A 22,747-nucleotide genomic window follows, 5' to 3' on the forward strand; every position below is an offset into this window, starting at 1 on the left:
GTTAAAGAATGATATAGAAAATAATATTTACTACATACTCATGTTAATAACATGTTGCCGCTCAGCATCCTTATGATGTCGGCCTATGTAATTTGACCCTATATGTCATATACAATACTTATGGTGTGTATGATTCTAGAAACTTCTATGTCGATCAATTTCAGTTTGTATTCCAGGTACCCTATCATAAATGATGCATACATCAGGTTGTTGCACAACATGCTATCTCAAGTTAGTCAAGAAGAAATCCCAAGCATCAACGATTTCTCCTTCAATAATTGCAAAATTTATTGGAAGGATTTTTCGATTACCATTCTATACAACAACCAACAAGAAGCCATTTTCATATCTTCCGTACATGATTGTCCCATCAATTTGGACTAATGACTTACAATACTAGAATGCTTTGATGCATGGCTTAAATGTCCAAAAGTGATGATGGGAAACTTTTTCCCTTGGACCATTCGATCGCCATAATACGTAGGTTTCGTTTGTAAATCAATAACGGTACTTGGGACATATTGATTCAATATCTGATACCATTGCCATAAATCATTATATGATTTATCTCACCCGTTATGTATTTTTTTATAGCCTTCTGTTTTACAACTCATGCATTGTAGTAAGACACGGTGTAATCGTACTGATTACGGATATTGGAAATCAAAATCGGCACCAGAATCTTAGGACTCACTTTCACCATAGATAAGATAATGTAAGAGATCATGTCAGAATTCAATTTTGAATGATCTTGTGACATACTTGCAACAACACAAGTATTTAGAAATAAGTAAGACAATGTTAGAGATTAGGTCAAAATTTAATTTCAAATGATCTTGAGACATACCTGCAACAACACAAGTATGTGGAGCGTTATATTTCTTAATTGTCCAAAACCCGTATTCTTTCTCACAAATGCTATGATTTTCCATGGACATCTATCGATGCGCATTGTGCACTTGGCCTTATATTTTTCTAATCGAGATTTTGTAACATTGAATTTGGCCCCATACTTTATGCTATATCGCTTCACTGCAGCAACAAAAACATCTTTGAAAGAAAACTCCATTCCAACTTGTAAATCACCGACATTTAATGAGCAACTTGTATGAATCAGTCTTCTATAAGGAAGTTTTTGACATTCTAACCCACTTTCAGCATCAAGGTCAACATTAAGCATGTGGGGTGGATGTGCATATGTCGTGACATCCGGATGGATTCCTACAGAATTGTCCAGACCTTCACCATCAGAATGACTCTTTTCTGGTTTAGTAGGGGCAACCTCTAGTTTAGAAAATAATACAATTTCTGAACCTTCCAGCCCAGACTCCCGGATTGGATCGTTATCAGTTTCAGATACCTCTTCGTTATCAACCCTAGTTGCATGTCCAAGGTTGGATGTCCCTTTGTCGGTGCAGGTTGTAGGGAGTCCATAGGTTTTGGACAATAATGTTAAGAATATTACTTTGATGGAGAAAAGAATAAGTTGATTATATTGGTGAGCTTTTTTTTCCCTATGATTATGATCTCACATTTATGTATGGGGTTTATAAAGCATCATCTTTTGGTGGCGTGAAACTTGAACCTATGACCACATAATCATCGTCAACTGGGGTCTCAAGTTATACTTGAACTCGTGACCATATAACTATCTTCAACTAAGAGCCTTAATTATACTTCAACCCGTGACCGTATAACCATCGTGAACTGAGAGCCTGAGTTGCAATGCGACGTCTTCTAAAGTGATGATGCACTCCTTACATGACAAGCAAAATGTGTGAATCTTCGAGCGCCACCACATCACTATGAACTTAAGCATATCTTAAAACTATCACAATTTTTTCCTAAAACATAAACACAGATAATTTTTTTCTCCAAATTTAATACCCCAATAAAAAAATACAATTTTTGGAAGGACAAAAATACGTTCTTTAATACATGTTATTAGCCCCTTGATTGCCACCTTAGCTGAAAATGCCCCTGCAAGAGGCGTTTTCTGTTTCTTTCTTTAAAATATGTGTATTTTTCTAAATTTGAAAAAAAAAAAAGACCCAAATCCCCAATTAACTTTTAAAACCAAAGTTTTCAGCTATTTAACCCAACAAATCTTCATATAAAAAACAAAATATATAATTTTTAGAAGACAACCTCTAAATTCAAACAAAGTTTGTCTTCGGAGTGTCCGATTTAGACCAACCAAGGAATCTCTTTTTGTTGAATTAAAATTTTTTTCTTTTTTTTTTTCAAAAGCAAAAAAAAAAAGAAAGAAAGGAGTTTTTATTTTCATTACTATTTATAAATGAAGAGCACGGATGTCTTGTGCACCGTACGGCTATGGTAATCGAATACGGCCGAATCGTCAACCCAGTAAGCTACAGGGCCCATTAAAAGTCGAGGGCATTATGGTAAAATAAACGAACTTCTGTTATTTACAAATGCAGGAATTCTAAAAGCAAAATTTGAAAAAGCAGAGCCACAGAAGATCAAAAGACTGACCAAGAACAACCCAACTTTTCTTTTTAATATGGGAAGAATTATTATTTCTTTTAAAAATTAAAGAAAATAGAGAACAAAAAAAAATGTTCTTTCAACTTTGCTTTGTTTTCAAGCCATTCTTTTGGTTTTTCTTGGTCTAACTGTTATTCAAAGGTTATATATTTCTTTCTTTTTACCTCTTTTATTATGATTATTTGTTATTATTATATACGCTGAAGTTTTCGTATAAGAAGTATTCCGTGTCATGCTCATTTCATGTCTGTTTCTGTTTTATAGGTAAGTTTTATTATTATTATTATTATTATTATTTGTTATTTTGCACTTTTTTATTAATATTTTATTTTGGTTTTTTGTGATATGGTTAACTACATTACGGTTTTTAATCTATTGTAGACAGTTAAGTGCCACTATAAGCGGGGTTTTTTTTTTTTTTTCACTTTCTGGGTTATTTGGTCTTTGTCAAATTTGCTGTCTTGTAATTCCTCTGTTCAGTAGGGATCAATTATTGCCATGGTGGCTAGGTAGGTGGTTGGTCTTTTGATACTTAAAAGAGTAGGTAGAGAAAGAACTTTGCCTTTTTGTTGTTGGGTAATTGATACCTCTCTTTATACTGTAATTGGACAAAATTTCATGCTCCTTGAATGAAGTTAATGCTGGGTTTCTGTTCTGTTTTAGCACTAACGTTTCAACCTTCGTTTATATCTTTGTTTAATTGCTATTAGTGCAAAGTTGTTTTCTTTTTTTTTTAGTCTCTTTCTTCTTACCTAGTTGTAGTTCAAGCTTCATTTTTTTTCCTGTTTTGAAAGAAAACTATAAGGGTTTGAGGCAAAATTGAAGGAATTTGTACTTTGGGGTGATAACCAAGGCTGAGGATTCAATGGAGGAGAGAGCATTTCCTGCGTGGTCATGGTCTGTTGAGCATTGTTTAAAAGAGTACGATGTAAGACTAGACAAGGGTTTAAGCAGTTACAAAGTGGAAAAGCAGCGCGAGAAGTATGGTTGGAATGAGCTTGCCAAAGAGAAAGGGAAGCCCTTATGGCTGCTTGTATTAGAACAATTTGATGACATGCTTGTAAAGATACTCCTTGTTGCAGCTTTTATATCTTTTCTTTTAGCATATATGCATGGAAGTGAATCTGAGGAGTCCGGTTTCGAGGCCTACGTTGAGCCTTTTGTGATTGTATTGATTTTATTCCTTAATGCCATTGTTGGAGTATGGCAAGAGACTAATGCTGAGAAGGCACTTGAGGCCCTTAAGGAGATGCAATGTGAATCTGGGAAGGTATTAAGAGATGGGTTCCTTGTACCAGACTTGCCAGCTCGGGAGCTTGTCCCCGGGGACATAGTGGAATTGCAGGTTGGTGATAAAGTTCCTGCTGATATGAGAATAGCAGCTCTGAAAACATCAACCTTGAGATTAGAGCAAAGTGCACTAACTGGAGAGGCAATGCCTGTTCTGAAAGGTACTAGTCCTATATTTCAGAAGGAATGTGAGTTGCAGGCAAAAGAAAATATAGTTTTCGCAGGCACGACTGTGGTGAATGGTTGCTGTGTCTGTATCGTTGTTTGCACTGGAATGAACACTGAGATTGGGAAAATACAGAGGCAAATACACGAGGCCTCTTTAGAAGAGAGTGACACACCTTTGAAGAAGAAGTTGGATGAATTCGGGAGCAGGCTTACAACTGCAATTGGGATTGTTTGTCTCATTGTGTGGCTTATCAATTACAAAAACTTCCTCTCATACGATATGGTGGACGGATGGCCTGCAAATTTTCGTTTTTCTTTTGAGAAATGCACTTATTATTTCAAGATAGCTGTTGCCCTTGCAGTGGCTGCAATTCCAGAAGGCCTTCCTGCTGTAATCACAACCTCTTTAGCTCTTGGTACTAGAAAAATGGCTCAGAAGAATGCAATTGTACGGAAGCTTCCTAGTGTTGAAACCTTAGGATGCACTACTGTGATTTGCTCGGATAAAACTGGGACTTTGACCACGAATCAAATGTCTGTTGCAGAGTTCTTTACCCTTGGTGGGAAAACCACCACTTCTCGTATTTTCCATGTCAAAGGCACAACCTATGATCCTAAGGATGGTGGAATTGTTGATTGGACTTGCTACAATATGGATGCTAACTTACAAGTCATGGCAGAAATATGTGCGGTTTGTAATGATGCTGGGATTTTCTGTGATGGTCGTCTCTTCCGAGCTACAGGTTTGCCAACAGAAGCAGCTTTGAAGGTTTTGGCTGAGAAGATGGGAGTCCCAGATGCCAAGATGAGAAGCAAAATCCGGGACTCAGAACTTGTTGCAAACTATTTGATTGACCGAAGCACAGTTAAACTAGGTGAGCTGAAAGCTTTCTAGTTCTTTGTATGTTACTTGTCAGGCATTCTATTGCACTTTGATTTATGATATATAGTGAAATATAGGTTGCTGTGAGTGGTGGATCAAAAGGTCAAAAAGGGTTGCAACATTGGAGTTTGATCGTGTACGAAAGTCTAGTAGCATTATTGTCAGAGAGGCTGCTGGGCAAAACCGACTACTTGCCAAGGTGACTGTCGTATTTTTTTCATTCAGTGTTGGCAGAACTCACAAAACAGCAACTGCTTGTTTTCTGGTGTTTGTTGATGAGTTGCTGCTTGAGTTAAAACTTAAAAGAACTGACTTTTCTGCTGTTTGTTTTCTGCTCTGGACAGTTCTTAAAGTCAATATAGTTTTGAATCACATAACTCTCCCAAATAATTAATTAAAAAAAAGGAATTATAAACCGTGGTGTGGTGGTTGCTCACCTCATCCCTTAATCATGAGGTTGGGGGTTCAATTCGCACCCATGGGAATGGACCACATTTCATGGCCAACCATTTACCTCTTTGGAGAGCACCCGCGGCTATCAACCATTATTTAAGTTTTCACATTTTTAATATTATAAATGATTTGTTATGCCCTTTCTTTGATTTTAAATCAATGCTCATTGCCTGTAGGGCGCAGTTGAGAGTTTACTGGAGCGTAGCACACATGTGCAACTTGCAGATGGATCTCTTGCTCCTATGGATGAACCTTGTAGGCAACTATTGCTTTCAAGACAAACAGAGATGAGTTCAAAGGGATTGCGATGCTTAGGATTGGCATATAAAGAGGACCTGGGAGAATTTTCAGACTACTATTCTGAGAATCATCCTGCTCATAAGAAGTTACTTGATCCAGCTTGCTACTGTTCCATTGAAAATGACTTGGTTTTTGTAGGGGTTGTTGGTCTGAGGGTAAGCATATTATAACAGCTTTTGTTTCTCATTTTAGTTAATAAAATTTCAACTTAATGATTTCTGGAGATGTCATTTGCCATATCCATTTTATAGGATCCTCCACGAGATGAAGTTCACAAAGCAATTGAAGATTGTAAAGGAGCGGGGATTAGAGTTATGGTGATAACTGGAGATAATAAATCCACAGCTGAGGCTATCTGTCGTGAAATTAAATTATTTTCTGACGGAGAGGATCTTAGAGGGAAAAGTTTTACTGGTAAAGAGTTCATGGCTCTTTCCCCTTCCCAACAAATCGAAACTTTGTCAAAGCCAGGGGGGAAGGTATTCTCTCGTGCTGAGCCTAGGCATAAGCAAGAAATTGTTAGGATGCTAAAAGAGATGGGGGAAATCGTCGCAATGACTGGAGATGGTGTGAATGATGCACCTGCTCTCAAACTGGCTGACATTGGAATTGCAATGGGCATAACTGGAACAGAGGTTAATATATTACCTTGTTTCTTATGCTTGGAATTGGAATCTTGATTCTTGTAGACTTTTAGATTAAACATGCTCATTGTTCAATGCTCCAGGTCGCCAAAGAAGCTTCTGATATGGTTTTGGCGGATGACAACTTTAGCACCATTGTTTCAGCTGTTGCTGAGGGTCGCTCAATTTATAACAATATGAAAGCTTTCATAAGGCATGTTGATTAGCTCTACTGATTTCCCTTGAACAATTAAGAAATGCCTTATTTATTCATTTAAAAATTCACAGGTACATGATATCATCCAATGTTGGAGAAGTAATATCCATATTCTTGACTGCTGCTTTGGGGTTACCAGAATGTATGATACCTGTGCAACTTTTATGGGTGAATTTGGTTACTGATGGTCCTCCTGCAACAGCTCTTGGGTTTAATCCTCCAGATATTGGGATAATGCACAAGCCACCACGCAGAAGTGATGATGCTCTCATTAACTCTTGGGTCCTCTTCCGTTACTTGGTTAGTATTGATCCTTCCTCTTGGACTTCTCTGGGTAATATTATGATATCTTTAAGCCTACTAAAAGGTAGGCAAGAAAAGTTAAGAAATCTTAAACGGTTAAATGGTTAAGGAGAACCATCCTTCTTGACATAATATTATCTTTTATCTTGTATATTGAATATTGTTTTCCAATAATCCCTCTCTCTTTGATGGCATCACAATAGTTTTAATGCGTCCCAATTTCCTTTCCTTCTTGGAACAGTGTTCTCATGTCATTTACCAGTCAGCAAGCATCCATTGCAGTAGTGCTGATAGTCTTAGTGTTTTTTTTTTGACATTGTCAAGAGTAATAGAGGCTATTAACTACTTGTGCTATCTCAATTCAAAGATGGATGCATTTATCCACGAACCTATGTTTTTTTATTAGGAAACCAGTAACCCTGAAATTGACTACTGTTTTGCATCTTGTTCAATTGCAGATAATAGGTTCATATGTGGGCATAGCAACTGTTGGCATCTTCATCTTGTGGTACACTCGGGCTTCTTTTATGGGTATCAACCTTGTGAGTGATGGGCACACACTAGTTGAACTGTCTCAGCTTCATAACTGGGGAGAGTGCTCCACATGGTCAAATTTCACTGTGGCTCCATATATGGTTGGTGGAGGCCAACTGATCACTTTCTCAAACCCATGTGACTACTTCACCGCTGGTAAAGTGAAGGCAATGACTCTGTCATTGTCGGTGTTAGTAGCTATTGAAATGTTCAATTCCCTGAACGCGCTTTCTGAAGACAGCAGCCTGCTTATGTTGCCACCTTGGAGGAACCCTTGGCTTTTGGTGGCCATGTCAGTCTCATTTGGACTCCATTGCCTTATACTCTACGTTCCATTCTTGGCAGATATATTCGCTGTTGCTCCATTGAGTTTGAATGAATGGTTCTTGGTGATTCTGGTCTCAGTACCCGTAATACTTATTGATGAGATTCTTAAATTTGTTGGAAGGAGTCAAAGATACAGAGTAAAGGAGAAAACAGCATAAAGCAGCATCAGGTTACAATTTGGTGAAGAGATTTACCAAAGGCTATACTGAAAGATGTAAGGGAAATACTGGTACCATGTTAAATTGTATTCTTAGCTCATTTCTTTTTGGCCGATGTTTTAGCATCTAAAAGAAACGCAGTAGTAAAGTTTATTCGTTAACATTAACAAAATGATGCAGTTTAACTCCCCTAACTAGTCTTCCTTTCAAGTTGTATTTTTGGACAACCTGGAGAACATTGGGCTCCTACTGTTGAATATGTTAGTTCCATATGTTGCAATTACACTGGATTCCATGTATGACTAATGCTTATCTTAATTATTTGTCTAGTTTAATACATACTATGGTGCTAGATAGCTGATACCCTCAAAAGTTTCAACCTTGAATAACATTGAAATAACTTGAATACGAGGTAAGAACTGAATCAAACAACCCACTGTTGCGATTTTGGTTTCATGTCTTCATAATTCAGAGTTTGGGTTGAAGCTAAAAGGCTTAAATCATATTTTGTCTTCGAATTTTGGTATTTAAATTAACATTTTTGTCTCATTTCACTTCAAAAATTACCCATGTTATCAAGAATGTGCCATGTTCTTATTAGTAACTTTTATTAGAATAAACCAGGATGAAAATAATATTTCAAATATATAGTTGGACAAAAAAAAAATAGATACTATAAGAGAAAAAGATAGATATAGTTCAGATACTTAAATTCTGCTGAAGGCAAACACATCTCTTGGTTACCAAAGCTCGTGAATCAGGTCCGTTTCAGTACACCTCTTTCTTTCTCATTTAGGCCTATAAAACCCCTAAAAGGTATATGGGTAGCCCAAAACGATGAGATCAAAATCAAGAGCATACATTTTTACAAAATCCACCAATTGTAGTCTGCCTTTTGTCCATTGTTTGAGGTATCTCCTGACCGGACCCAGCTCCAAAAGCTTCAATTGGGATCCTAAAGAAGCAACATTATTTGGACTGCATATAACTGGTGGCCCCTCGTTCATTGTTTCAGGAGGATCAAGATCTCTTCTTTTTCCTGTACCTTCATTTCTTACAATGCGACCATAACAATGTCGTTTTAATAGTACTAACAACTGCAATTATAGCTGATAAGCTTTGCACAAATAATAATAATGTAATGAACTGTTTTGGGTCGGAATCTTTTAGATGATAAATGCACATCCATTTAATTTTAGTAATTGATGCAAGAGAATTTCTGTCAGTGGGCAACAGGAAGAGAGGGGTCTTTTCTTTCATCATTTGTTCTTGGGAATCTACTGTGCTGAAGCTTTGTCGGTGCAAAACATTGGAAGGTCTACAAAGGCCAAAGTTTTTAGAACCTTCACTTCCTTTACGTTGCTTATTGCCATGCTTTAACTATGTACACATGGAATAATAATTTAGCACCCAAATTTAGTTGTATAAAATCGCAATGCTATCAGATGGACCATGACAGGATCTCAGCAAAATAATTCAAGACTTGAAGATTTGAAGCCTATTAAATTATTAAACTGAGAAAAGGAACAACAACCCCTCCCATATTTTTTTTTGGTACCTCGAATGTATTAAATTGGGATCAAGAAAATGGTTGGTTGATCTGCTATTGGCCCTACCCTCTCCTTCAATGCTAACTTGCTTACATGGCCTGGTTTTTTCAGCTAGACCCCCATATTTGCTTTGATCATCTCAGGCACTCTTAATCATCTACACAACATGAGATGAGCCGTAGTTATGAAATGACAAGGATGCTTGGGAATTAAGCTACTAGTTACCCTAAACCAAGGTTTAAAAAAATTTCATTGATTAGGTTTTCAAGGAACAAGGCAAACACCTTTTGCATCAATTAACTTTTGCCAAAGCACTTTAACTAAGTGAGAACAGTTAGCTTTCATCCGGAGATGATGCCGGGAATTACGAGATCATTGTTGAGTGTGTCCAGTTTAAAAGATCCCAATGCCCCCATTAAGCAAAAATAAAGATTAATATAAATATGGCTTTTCTGCCGAATGGTTAGCTTATGCTCCCTCCATCATTCTCTTAAGTAAATTAATAATAAAAACAACGATCGTACACTCACTATAAGCCATTAATAGAGAGATAAGGACAGGACCGTATTGCCATAACTTTCTTTTTTATCAGTGAGTGGTGTGACTACAACCCTTGCATACCAGTCTTGTCTGATACATCTTTTGCCCTGCCTCTGTCTCTTTACTTACTCCCACTGACCCTCCACCACTAGAGGCCAAGAACAATGCCAAATTGAAGCTTCCTATTTAATTATAAACACTAGCATCACTAGCAAGAGAAGGGGTCTGTGTCAGTTTTTTTGTTGGCTGTAGTGGTTGATAGGTAGTAAGAAGTGAGGAGTGAAAATGAATGAAGAGATGAATGGTGTTGAGGTTGAGAATCATCAAGAACATGCGCCTGAGAAAATAGATTACGTGTTCAAAGTGGTGGTGATCGGTGACTCGGCTGTTGGCAAGACTCAGATTCTGTCCAGGTTTACCAAGAACGAGTTTTGCTTTGATTCCAAGTCCACCATTGGGGTTGAGTTCCAGACCAGGACGGTTACCATTAAGAGCAAAGTCATCAAAGCACAGATCTGGGATACCGCTGGCCAAGAAAGGTTAGCTTCTTTCCTCCTTTTTCCCTGTACCTGTAGTGTAGGATCTCTGACTTTGAGATTCTGTAACACAGATTTCTTTAAGTTAATACATATAATAATCAATCTGGTGAGTTCAGAGATGGCATTTTCAAATGCTACAGCCTGCAAGAAAACATAATTTATCTTGGGATGAAATTTTACATTTGGGACCGCACTTGCCCCGAATTTTAGATTGCTGTAATCTCATATAGTTGAATATTTTAACGGGAATGGTGTGATTCACTAATTTTGTCTCTTTTTCAAGTAAACAAACAAAGGGCAAAAAGATATGTGGTTGCATCATGGTGAAAAATATGAAGGCTAATTGGATCACTTTTAGCAGGATTATCCTTGCATTCTCAATGAGAATGTGGATCGGATATTTAATTCAAGGGAAATTGATGGCCAAGTGAGGTCATCAGATTACCTACTCTACACTACTAGGAATTAATTCAATTCATAATCTCGTTGATTTCGGTGGTTTGGCCCGCCACTGGCCACACCACTAGGAATCTTGGGCTGCTTTTGACCAGTGAAAAACAAAGCTTAATTTCAGTCCAAAACTAGCTGGATTCCTTTGAATATAGCTTCTTATCAAAATTAAAATGTAGTTCACTACATTACATGCAAAGGAGCAGAAGAAGTTATTGCGGTCGGTGGATTAGCCATCTAATCATTAAACTAACTATTCTAATTCTTACCACACTTGTAGTTATAAAATAAAATAGTTAAAATTAATATTAAAATATCAGCTAACCCAACAACTTATCCACTGCACTGCTACAATCGCATAATTTACCAATGCTGGCTAAAATCTAAAATCCATAAACGAAAAAGTGTGAAACTATCCAGTTATTTTTGAAGCCAATGTTTTTGCATTTCGCAATTGGGTGTGGGCGGGCAGGTACCGAGCAGTTACAAGTGCGTATTATAGAGGTGCCTTGGGGGCAATGCTAGTGTACGACATCACCAAGCGGCAGAGCTTCGATCACGTGGCCAGATGGGTGGAAGAACTACGTGCCCACGCCGACAGTTCCATCGCCATCATGCTCATTGGGAACAAAGCTGATCTAGTGGACCTCAGAGCCGTTCCAACTGAAGACGCTGTTGAGTTCGCAGAGGATCAGGGCCTATTCTTCGCCGAGACGTCCGCTCTTAGCGGTGACAATGTGGATAAAGCTTTTTTCAAGCTGCTGGGTGAGATTTACGGTGTGCTTTGTAAAAAATCCTTGGAATGTGGGAATGGAAAACTCAACGGTGCTGATCACGCCACCGCGTTGAAAGGATCTAAGATTGAGGTCATCGCTGGTCCTGATTTAGAAATAAGTGAGATGAAAAAATTATCTACCTGCTCTTGCTGATCTTCTTTTCATTTAAGGTAATGTTTGCTTTATTAACCTTATTTTATTTTATATTTTCTTTTGTGCTCTTGGGTTGTTTTACATTTAAATCATATGGCATATTATATTTATGAATATAAATATAGGGAAATAGTTATGGTTTAGGGATACTGTCTTTGAGTCCTCTTTTTTTGGTTTGATATGGCCAGTTCTAGTTGCTGGGGTGCAGACCTGCGCCAGGCTCCATGCCTGATTGTTCTTGCTTATTCTTCATTGTAATGAAATTATAACTGAAACTTTAATTGAGGTACAAAGCTGTTGGACTAGTTCAGCTAAGTTTTTAATGTTTTTGTTTTTCATGTTTGGTAGAAATGTGAGTGGTCAAAAATTGGTCCAAACTTGAATTTGTATTTGGGTCCAAATATTTTTTCCACTTAAAATATTGAATAATTAAGTTAAATTTTCATTTTTTATTTGAATATGTGTTTTTGTTTTTATCATTATAACCTTAAAGTTGTATTATATCAACTCAAGAAAATAAATTTAAGGTTCAAGAGAATAAGCATCAAACCAATATATATCTATATACTCAAGAAGATCAAGCCTCCCACGATATGTCAGACTATAAACAACCATTATCATAGATCCAGGAGTAGGATCAACAAATGAAGTGGAGGACTGTCATAGGTCAAGGAGTGGGATTAACAAATGAGCTTGACAATCCCATAGGAAAAAGGTCAACAATCTTAGCCAAATCACATAGGAGGAATGTCTTGGTCCTAGTCTAACGATACCAAGGAGCCCGAGATATAAATAACTAGGTATATACCCACTTCAAGGACATCCTTACTTAACTCTAGCTACTATTACTCTGCTTGAAGTCTTTTCCGAAAAGGTCTTTCACCTTCATTAACTTAAACATCGGTTCCGGCACTCTCATAGTATGTTTATTGTCTTACATACCCATCGGCTTCTCTAGCCAAGAATAACAGCCCGTTCATACTCCTCTAAAGCAGACGTTAAGAAATTTAATTTTAAAAGAATTCAGTCTATCATCCTGTGAATCATTAGATGCTGATGTTTGAGAAGTCTTATTGGAATCTTGAGATTGAGTTCTTGTGATGTCGTAGTTGATGCACGGCTTCCTCACTCTGGACAAATGCTTTATTTTAAAAGAACTATATCTATTTGACTTGGGTTTCTGTCGACTGAGGGATTTGAGTTTATCGTGGACGTGGAGCTGTTGATCATGTATATAGGGTGATTGCAATTTGCTTTAGGTGTTTTTTGTGACTCGGGTTGTATGGGAGGAGATTTTTAGGTGTGTTGACCGTTACTTTCCTAGCTTTTGTTACTATGAGTATGTTTCACTTTGATTAATAAAACTTGACTTAGAAAATAAAAACTCCGACTGATGAAATTAAGTATTATTTTGCAACTTAATTTATCTTTTAATGTGATATTATTATTATAGACAGCTAGGATGTGCAAACTTTGCTTCTTTTCTAGGAATATTTAAAAAAAAAAAGGTATATCTAACAGCCCATCTGTATGGTGTGTTTAATTTTCAATGATTCCATACAACAAAAATACAAAGCAACTTTACTGCTTTTTTTTTTTTTTGGAGAAAGAAAATGCAAAGCAATTTAAGAGGAAAAAGAAACGAAAAAGAGATGAAATGCTACTAAAAAATCTTTGAGGTACAAGTCTACACGGAATAAGATAATTAAATTTATATTGACCAATCAATTAAAAATTAATATTTTTAACAATTTAATTTTTTAATAGGATAGAACTATTTTTAAAAAAATGTGAAAAATGATAAATAGAATAATTTTTATTATTTTTATTTTATTCTATTCTATTTCATTTAAGATTATATATTAAAAAATCTAATTATATTCATACCAAATAGATTTTATAATTTAAATAAACACTCAATTTTTTTATATTTATTTTTTCAACACTTGATTTTTCATTTTATCAAACATAACCTTACTTTTCCATTTATTTTTACTTTATAGTTTATACCAATTTAGGGGGGAGCTAATAATTTAAAACATGCAATAAATATAAGAATTGAACCAAATATTTATACATCACTATATAGAAGAACCCAAGTGAAATTAATGGCTTTTTTTAGTAACTCCAAAAAATATACATATATTAATTTCCTTATTGCTTGTATTTGATATGCTTCCTTGTATATGTATAACGAGTTTGTTGGTTCTACCCCAAAGGCCAACCCAGCTACCAAGTGTTATAACATCATATAAATTAGTTATATATAGGAAAGAGCAACTAAACCAAAAAATTTAGATTTTAGAGGCATCTTTAAAAGGAAAAAGAAGATGTTGCAAAAATACTACTATATGATACGAGCAACTGAGCTATACATATAATTTAGTTATCTGCGTAGTTGAGCTGGAAATACGATTTGTGATGGTGTAATTACTACTGAACGTGGGCATGCATGCTCATTATTGAGGCAAATTAATGATGGAAGGCATAGGCAACAGCTGCGTGGTACATATAGTGGGGACATTACTCGGGTGGCAAACGCAGTTAGCATTTTTCAAACGATTAGCCAGTTTGGTACAAGCCTGCACTGCTCCAACGATTTAGCAACCGGCAATTCTGCATCCAACACCCTAATTAACATAATTAGCTGGCTTCTTCCTACCTTCCATGATTATAAAAGATATCTAAGGGGGAGATAATATATAGCACAAAAACAAGAAATTAAAAAGCGGAATTGCCGAATCCAAAACACGGATTTTTTTTTTAAATGTGGACAGTGAAATGATAAAGAAAGGCTACAATTGGTACCCTGCTGAAATTATTCTAAGAAGATGATGTATATGATCAATACGTGGGAATCAAACAACTTTCTTATCTTAACAATGTGCTTTTCAACAATGAATGCTAGATTTTAGCGAGGAAGGTTTGACATTTTGAATGGACCAAATCCTTTTCCTTTACAATTTAATTAGGGCCAGCTCGTAAATGTAAATTAGGTATAGGTAAGTTTTATCTAATTATCAAGGTGGAGTTTCTAATTATGGTTCATAAGGATTTGAAAATTTCACTAATCGGCATGAAATAATATTTGCCATTTGTGCTGATTCGGACGAGAAGTAGAGACAAACCCGGCCAAAAAGGCATTGGTAGTTCAATCACATCATGGCCGATAATGAGTGAAGAAAAGCTAAGAAAATGGGTAGCCATATACAGCAGCAAAACTAGGAGGTTTGGCGCTAAAACAGGGGAAACACCCAAACAGAGAGAAACTAATAATAATAATAATAATAAGATAGGCCTTGGGTCAACTCCGAAAGGGCTGTCCTACGTCCCCTTTCTCACACCAAATCTTTTTCACCCATTTCTGCAGACGACTCATCGTTGATTGTACATACAAATAACCCAAAACAAAAAAAGCCTGAACAAGCAATACATACCCCTAAGTTGGTCAAAAAGTGGACTTTCATTGAGTCCTTCCAAAGTACATAAACAGTTTACAGCAACAATGTTTAACAAAGGATCAAATATATTAACAGAATTAGATTCCAATGAATCATTGTATAAGAATATAATGCTATTTATGTACACAATGCAAGCAGTAAAATTGAAGAGACTTACACCATGTTTGGTTGGGTGTATTGGTTATGCCAATACACCCCTAATCGGTGGGCCCCATTTAATCCCACTTCAATCCTCTGTTTGGTTCAGGGTATTGGCTAATATCCGTCTATTACATTACACCCCTAATCCCCAAAATCCACCGATTTCTATTACGTTCCTCTTTCTCAGATTAGGTGCTGCTTGAGTTTTAGACCCTGTTTTACCCTCCTGCTTCCCCTTTCCGTCTTCTGTTTCTTCCTTCTGTCTTTCTTTTGCTGAAGATTACAATAGAATCGACGCTTGGCCTTCTCAACCTTTTATTTTCGGAGTTTACTGCAACTGGAAAGGTAAATTCATATTTCTAACTCTCTTTTGCTCTCAAATTTATATGGATTCCTGTATTTTAATTAGCTTAAGTTCCGAGTAGATTTCTATTTCTTAAAGGTTTTTGTTGCTGGTGGAAATTGGAACTCGATTGCAATGTAAATTGTCTCGTTTTCTCTGTTTTAATTAGCAATGTAAATTGCTTCAAAACCCAAGACTGAAAAACCAGCTACTCCTCGAACTACCACTCGACCCTCTGGGATTTTTAAACTTACCCCTGTTTCTCCTACTTTGGCTCGATTCCTTGGAGCCCCAGAGGCTTCCCGTTCCGATGCTGTTAAGCATATCTGGAGCTATATCAAATCCCATAACCTTCAGGTTCTCTCCATCTCTATTGCGTCCTATATAAAGTTATATTGTTTGGTCTAAATAAATGTGGGCTTGAGTAAATATCTGGGAAAATGTTGTTCAATTTTGGTAGTTAATTTGTACCATTTATTAATGGTTCTTGTTGCGAGTTGTTTGCTTGATGAATTTATGAGGTTTCTTTACCCTTTCCATGGGCATTTGTTCCCTCTATAATATTTTTTTTGTGCTTGTTAATGCTGGGGTTTGGACCTGTTTGGTGTTTATTGTTCAAGAGTAGTTAAGCTAGCAGCTGTAGTAGGATTAGTTCATTAGGTAAATAGTTCTCTGTGATTGGATTCAATAATTCAATTATATCATCAATCAGTTCCGAGTGAAATGTTTGCCGGATTCTGTTTGTTCTAAATTCTTACACTCCTGGCGTCTATCTCTTATTTGTCAAATGCTGTTCATATTTTTCCCTTTCCTAGGTTGAATGCTCCCATATGGCTGACATGGCTAAACAAGTTGTTGAAACAAATGGCTTGCCTGATGGTGAAGTTTTTAAAATTGTTGTGTCTTCTTGTATTGCTTCGTGTGGTTGGGGGCAGCTAGCTACTTTGTTAGTTAAATTCTCTGTTGCATGCTATGATTTGCAGAAAGTAGCTTAGATCCCTGCTATAACTGTTAATTGATTGAGATTTTAACTCCATCATCATGTCAAGCTCTCTTGAGCAGTTTACTTCCTTATTATTTCGTGTGGTGAACGGGCTGGGCCTTTTAAATTTATTTTTACTCTTGCTCATCAAAGCAAAACTTTTGTTGGGTTCTTATAAGCTACATTCTTTACAATCAAAGTTCTTATTCCTTCACCCGTGTCAGGTTGATGATGGAGTTGTGCTACCAGATGAAGCTTCTCTTTACTTGACAGCAATTGAGGATGCCGAGTACAAAGACGACAAGATCGAATGTGAGTATAACAGACTGCTAAATTGATATAAATCTAGGTATTCATGTTCATATGTATTTGTATAACTTTCAACGAGTTTTTCTATTGTGTTTCATTGCAATTCAACTTTTTGTATTCTTATATATACCCCATCTTTTCTACATGGCATCATCTTGCTACAGTTTGGAATAATGTTTATGGCTTTGACATGAGTTGTATAAAAAAGCAAGCTATGATGGAACCTCTTGTTGACACGGTTGACCAGAAACAAATTGTAACAAATTGCCACCTTCTCAAGGTGAGAAAATACACAAGCATATTCCTGTATGTATGTATATATCATTGGGTATCTATATATATGAACACTTATTGGAAATTATTTTACAAAATAATGTGTTTGGAGTACAACTGAATTATTTATTTTGGTTTTCTGGTTTCAGACAATGGATATTTCTAAGATGGTTCTTGGGGATGCTTCTTTCACTGCACCTTTCAAGCTTATTGCAGAGCGTGATGATTACATCCATGCTTTCGTTGCATATTTTGATGTTTCGTTTACCAAATGCCACAAATTGATGGGTTTTTCTACAGGTTTGTATCTACATCAAAATTCTCCATCCTTTGTCCTTTCCATTTTATCTAAGAATAGAAATCAGCAAGCCAGCCTAGAAGAACTTTGCCTTGGCTAATGGCAAATACAAAATGCAGGACCAAGATCGCGAGCTACCCATTGGAAGCAAACAGTCCTATATCTAGAGGATGTGTTAACCATCTGTAAAGGGGAGACAATAATTGGGAGCATGACTGTTGCACCAAACAAGAAGAATCCCCGAGACGTTGATATAATGGTTAAATATTCATTGAGCGGACGACGATGTGTGGTTTCGAGAGTTCAATTCTATAAGATGCGCTGATTTTGTTGCAGAGTATTTCATCACCACTACTAGCTGTAGGATACCTTGTTTGCATGTTCCTCAAATGTTTCACCAACATTTTTTTAATTCCTTTTCTACTTTCTTTTTTCTCGAAAGGTTTTCCCTGAGAAAGAAAAACACATAAGATGCATGTACTTCATTAACTCAATCCAACTGTTTTCTTCTCATGTATGCTTCATATTGAGTCTTGTGTTTTGTGCTGATGTGAGGGAGCATATATACAAATGACATTGGATGTATGACATAGGACTAAATAGATTTTGAGCTTTGACAAGCTGCTTATAAGCATTGTTTCTTATAGAAGAAACACATTATTGGAGAAAGCTTTTGAATCTCCCAACTATTGGATTTGGGTTTCTTTTTGACAATTTGTTTATTGTGCTTTTGTTTAGATGATGAGAAAGGAAAGTCAAGAATTATATTTACTCGTTAAGTTAAATGAAGATATTTGTAATTTAAAAAAATAAAAATTCAATATAAATTTAAAATAAGAGTTTAACTAAAAAATAAGAGTTAGTGGCAAAAATTAATAAAATTTAAATTTTAGTGGTAAAATTCAATAACATAAAAATTAAGTTACAAATTTACTCATTTTTTAAAAAAATAACGGCAAATATAAATAAAAATAAAGTACAGTGACAAATTTCAATATTTATCTATAGTATGATGATAAATTATATATTTTTATTAACTTATATTTAATAATAATTATGTTAAATTATATTTTATAGTATTATATATTATGATTTTAGAAAATTCATATAAGAATATTTAATATTAAGAATTTTATTAAATCATATATTTTAATTAAAATATATTTAATATTAATTATTTCAAATTATATTTTATAGTATCATATATTATGATTTGAGTAAATTCATATAAGAATATTGATTATTAAGAATTTTATTATAAATTATATATTTTAATTAAAATATATTTAATAATAATTATGTTAAAATATGATTAAATTATTTATTACTGATAATAATAATCTTATTAAAATTTAAATAACAATAACAATAATCATTTACCAAAACAATTTTATGCTAAGGGTATTCTAGTCATTTTAGTTTTTTCCATTATGCTATTACACCTCTATTCCATTCAACCAAACACAAGATTACTATTACGCCTCTATTCCATTACATTCAACTAAACAGTGGATTAGCTATTACACCTCTAATCCAATACACCTCTAATCCAATACACCTCTAATCCCAATACACCTCTAATCCAATACACCTCTAATCCAATACACCTCTAATTTAAAACATGCAATAAATATAAGAATTGAACCAAATATTTATACATCACTATATAGAAGAACCCAAGTGAAATTAATGGCTTTTTTTAGTAACTCCAAAAAATATACATATATTAATTTCCTTATTGCTTGTATTTGATATGCTTCCTTGTATATGTATAACGAGTTTGTTGGTTCTACCCCAAAGGCCAACCCAGCTACCAAGTGTTATAACATCATATAAATTAGTTATATATAGGAAAGAGCAACTAAACCAAAAAATTTAGATTTTAGAGGCATCTTTAAAAGGAAAAAGAAGATGTTGCAAAAATACTACTATATGATACGAGCAACTGAGCTATACATATAATTTAGTTATCTGCGTAGTTGAGCTGGAAATACGATTTGTGATGGTGTAATTACTACTGAACGTGGGCATGCATGCTCATTATTGAGGCAAATTAATGATGGAAGGCATAGGCAACAGCTGCGTGGTACATATAGTGGGGACATTACTCGGGTGGCAAACGCAGTTAGCATTTTTCAAACGATTAGCCAGTTTGGTACAAGCCTCCACTGCTCCAACGATTTAGCAACCGGCAATTCTGCATCCAACACCCTAATTAACATAATTAGCTGGCTTCTTCCTACCTTCCATGATTATAAAAGATATCTAAGGGGGAGATAATATATAGCACAAAAACAAGAAATTAAAAAGCGGAATTGCCGAATCCAAAACACGGATTTTTTTTTTAAATGTGGACAGTGAAATGATAAAGAAAGGCTACAATTGGTACCCTGCTGAAATTATTCTAAGAAGATGATGTATATGATCAATACGTGGGAATCAAACAACTTTCTTATCTTAACAATGTGCTTTTCAACAATGAATGCTAGATTTTAGCGAGGAAGGTTTGACATTTTGAATGGACCAAATCCTTTTCCTTTACAATTTAATTAGGGCCAGCTCGTAAATGTAAATTAGGTATAGGTAAGTTTTATCTAATTATCAAGGTGGAGTTTCTAATTATGGTTCATAAGGATTTGAAAATTTCACTAATCGGCATGAAATAATATTTGCCATTTGTGCTGATTCGGACGAGAAGTAGAGACAAACCCGGCCAAAAAGGCATTGGTAGTTCAATCACATCATGGCCGATAATGAGTGAAGAAAAGCTAAGAAAATGGGTAGCCATATACAGCAGCAAAACTAGGAGGTTTGGCGCTAAAACAGGGGAAACACCCAAACAGAGAGAAACTAATAATAATAATAATAATAAGATAGGCCTTGGGTCAACTCCGAAAGGGCTGTCCTACGTCCCCTTTCTCACACCAAATCTTTTTCACCCATTTCTGCAGACGACTCATCGTTGATTGTACATACAAATAACCCAAAACAAAAAAAGCCTGAACAAGCAATACATACCCCTAAGTTGGTCAAAAAGTGGACTTTCATTGAGTCCTTCCAAAGTACATAAACAGTTTACAGCAACAATGTTTAACAAAGGATCAAATATATTAACAGAATTAGATTCCAATGAATCATTGTATAAGAATATAATGCTATTTATGTACACAATGCAAGCAGTAGAAACCCAATTTTGCCCGGGGCCCAAAACTCCCTGACTGAGCTGTAGAAACCCAATTTTGCCCGGGGCCCAATTTTGCACAGATCTTGTCTTCCCATACTGGTGGTGAAGTAGATCGAAGAAAGCAGATCGACAATGGCGGATTTTACCTCCCTGACTACAGTGGAGTACATTGAAGCCAATAACTCTATCTCCCTGCATTCAACAGTGGAATAGAGTGAAGAGCACAAATCGTATCTCCCTAAGCAGTAGTGGAGCAGACGAAGAAAACAACAAATCTCATCCCCATGGAGTTACAGCAAAATAGATTTAAGTCATTGTTTCTCTGGAGCGCAGTGAAGTGGATTGAAGCAACGAGACACAGCAGAACAGAACGAGGCTACTTGAAGAAGAAAAGCACCAAAAGAAGCCAAGGCTCGGCAAGCCCGGGCAAATTTGGTCTTTCTTGGTCTTTGCTCTATTCTCGTTACACGAAAATGAGCAAAGAGGGGCAGCTGTAGAAACCCAATTTTGCCCGGGGCCCAAAACTCGGAAGCCCAAAAAATTCCAAACACAAATAGTCCATAAAATACAAATAATAACCCAATCACAAATGGGCCCAAAATTAAAAAACCCTAGCCCATATGACTTTAACGTTTTCGGCAGAAGCAGCCCTATGCCCATGTGCGCCGCTCAGCCTCGTCTGCCCCCCCAGCATCGCATGCGCGCCCTCGCCCCCACGACGCCTATACCGTCTGACACTCCCACCACCAACACCGGCCATGCCCTGCAAGAGCAATAAACACGCAGCAGAGAGAAAATAAAATAAAAAAAAACAACATAAACAATAGATATGAACAGTTGTATTTGGCTATAAAAGCCAAAATCGGACCCTTGTAGTTCGGTTTCGATTCTCTTTGTAAAAAACGCACATAAGTTAATCAAAAGATAGCTTTATCGAATTTGGGGAGTTGAAGGAAGTGTGTGAAGATGTGATTATCCTAATCAAATCTTCAAGGTGGAGATTGTTAACATTAATGGAAGACAATTAATAATGGTTGCCATTAACATTAATGGGAGACAATCAATAATGACAACCACCAACTTTGGAAAAGTGGCAAAGGATAATTTTTTTTTGGTCCTTGAGATAATGGGCTATTTATTGTTTGGTCCTTAAACCTCAACTATAAATAGGCCTTCTCATTTCTCATTTCAATTTATCCCAACCAATCTTTCTCTCTTAGTTTTCTCTCTTCTCCCATTTGAGAATTCTTAAGGAATTCTATTTGTTTGTAATATTTTGGAGATAGTAAAGTTATCATCTGGTGTTAGTGCCCGAGGACGTAGGTATAATTTACCGAACCTCGTTAAAACTCTTATGTTCTTTTTGTCCTATTTTTCTTTCAATATTTGAGGGTATAATAGTAGTATTTAATTGTGCTATTAAATTACTATAGAAGGGATATTCTGACTAAGGAAAGACTTGGTATTTAAGAGATCCATGTGATCCACCTCTCTTCCCTGGGAATTGAACTTTGTGTGATTTTTTAGTACAATAATTTACACGCTTACGACCCTATTGGAACAACACCTATTGCTGCAGTGACACCCAAAATTTAAGCTATTTTCAAGAGAGAAGATTATAAGGATATAACAGTTAGTTTTGGTTCAATATTATATAATTCGACAAAGTTGATGGTATAATGATAAAAGAATTTCATTATTTCCTCATCTTTCTTCCGATTTTAATGTTTGTTGTCAATTACCTTTACCTCTAATTTGATGCAGAACACCATTTCTCTTCCCCCAAATTACCGCATAATCATGATTTTTAATTTCTTGATTGCAATCCATAAGATGAAAGATGGATATCTACTAATAACACAAAATCAGTCTGCAAATACAATTTGTATTAATTTGGTAATTAGCTTAAAAGTTGTATTACTTTTGACAATCACATTTAGTTCAATTATTATATTTATCATATCAGTTTTAAATAAATAATATT

General features: G+C 35.7%; 3 protein-coding genes across 4 annotated transcripts; all 3 read left to right on the plus strand.

Annotated features, from left to right (window-relative positions):
• The first annotated feature begins 2,466 nt into the window (after positions 1-2,466).
• LOC107924450 (calcium-transporting ATPase, endoplasmic reticulum-type) lies at positions 2,467-8,044 on the plus strand. Its single transcript, XM_041105955.1, has 7 exons — positions 2,467-4,841; positions 4,927-5,048; positions 5,479-5,757; positions 5,854-6,237; positions 6,330-6,439; positions 6,514-6,742; positions 7,204-8,044. The coding sequence occupies exons 1-7, from the start codon at positions 3,374-3,376 to the stop codon at positions 7,762-7,764; spliced, it is 3,153 nt and encodes a 1,050-aa protein (XP_040961889.1). The 5' UTR covers positions 2,467-3,373; the 3' UTR covers positions 7,765-8,044.
• Positions 8,045-9,870: 1,826 nt separating this feature from the next.
• Positions 9,871-13,222, plus strand: LOC107922813 (ras-related protein RABA3). 2 transcript variants are annotated; one of them, XM_041105956.1, is made up of 3 exons: positions 9,871-10,393; positions 11,316-11,789; positions 12,882-13,222. In XM_041105956.1, the coding sequence occupies exons 1-2, from the start codon at positions 10,140-10,142 to the stop codon at positions 11,770-11,772; spliced, it is 711 nt and encodes a 236-aa protein (XP_040961890.1). In that variant the 5' UTR covers positions 9,871-10,139; the 3' UTR covers positions 11,773-11,789; positions 12,882-13,222. The 2 variants fall into 2 exon arrangements, with proteins under 2 accessions (XP_040961890.1, XP_016708473.1); XM_016852984.2 differs by lacking the exon at positions 12,882-13,222 and adding an exon at positions 11,961-12,077.
• Positions 13,223-16,758: 3,536 nt separating this feature from the next.
• Positions 16,759-18,293, plus strand: LOC107897019 (probable protein arginine N-methyltransferase 1). Its single transcript, XM_016822350.2, has 4 exons — positions 16,759-17,011; positions 17,173-17,288; positions 17,431-17,581; positions 17,699-18,293. Exons 1-4 carry the CDS (start codon positions 16,759-16,761, stop codon positions 17,902-17,904), a joined length of 726 nt encoding a protein of 241 aa, XP_016677839.2. The 3' UTR covers positions 17,905-18,293.
• The last annotated feature ends 4,454 nt before the right edge of the window (positions 18,294-22,747 follow it).

Source organism: Gossypium hirsutum, chromosome D11 (genome assembly GCF_007990345.1).
Source record: "Gossypium hirsutum isolate 1008001.06 chromosome D11, Gossypium_hirsutum_v2.1, whole genome shotgun sequence".
Classification (NCBI taxonomy): Eukaryota; Viridiplantae; Streptophyta; class Magnoliopsida; order Malvales; family Malvaceae; genus Gossypium; species Gossypium hirsutum.

What these genes read in the sequence shown, in the direction of transcription:
- LOC107924450 (XM_041105955.1), top strand. Translation starts at nt 3,374, where the DNA reads ATGGAGGAGAGAGCATTTCCTGCGTGGTCATGGTCTGTTGAGCATTGT. An exon ending in AATATGAAAGCTTTCATAAG is followed by an intron (nt 6,440 to 6,513) that starts GCATGTTGATTA and finishes AAAAATTCACAG; the next exon opens with GTACATGATATCATCCAATG. An exon ending in GGGTCCTCTTCCGTTACTTG is followed by an intron (nt 6,743 to 7,203) that starts GTTAGTATTGAT and finishes GTTCAATTGCAG; the next exon opens with ATAATAGGTTCATATGTGGG.
- LOC107922813 (XM_041105956.1), top strand. Translation starts at nt 10,140, where the DNA reads ATGAATGAAGAGATGAATGGTGTTGAGGTTGAGAATCATCAAGAACAT. An exon ending in GATACCGCTGGCCAAGAAAG is followed by an intron (nt 10,394 to 11,315) that starts GTTAGCTTCTTT and finishes GTGGGCGGGCAG; the next exon opens with GTACCGAGCAGTTACAAGTG.
- LOC107897019 (XM_016822350.2), top strand. Translation starts at nt 16,759, where the DNA reads ATGTCAAGCTCTCTTGAGCAGTTTACTTCCTTATTATTTCGTGTGGTG. An exon ending in CAAAGACGACAAGATCGAAT is followed by an intron (nt 17,012 to 17,172) that starts GTGAGTATAACA and finishes ATCTTGCTACAG; the next exon opens with TTTGGAATAATGTTTATGGC. An exon ending in CAAATTGCCACCTTCTCAAG is followed by an intron (nt 17,289 to 17,430) that starts GTGAGAAAATAC and finishes TTCTGGTTTCAG; the next exon opens with ACAATGGATATTTCTAAGAT.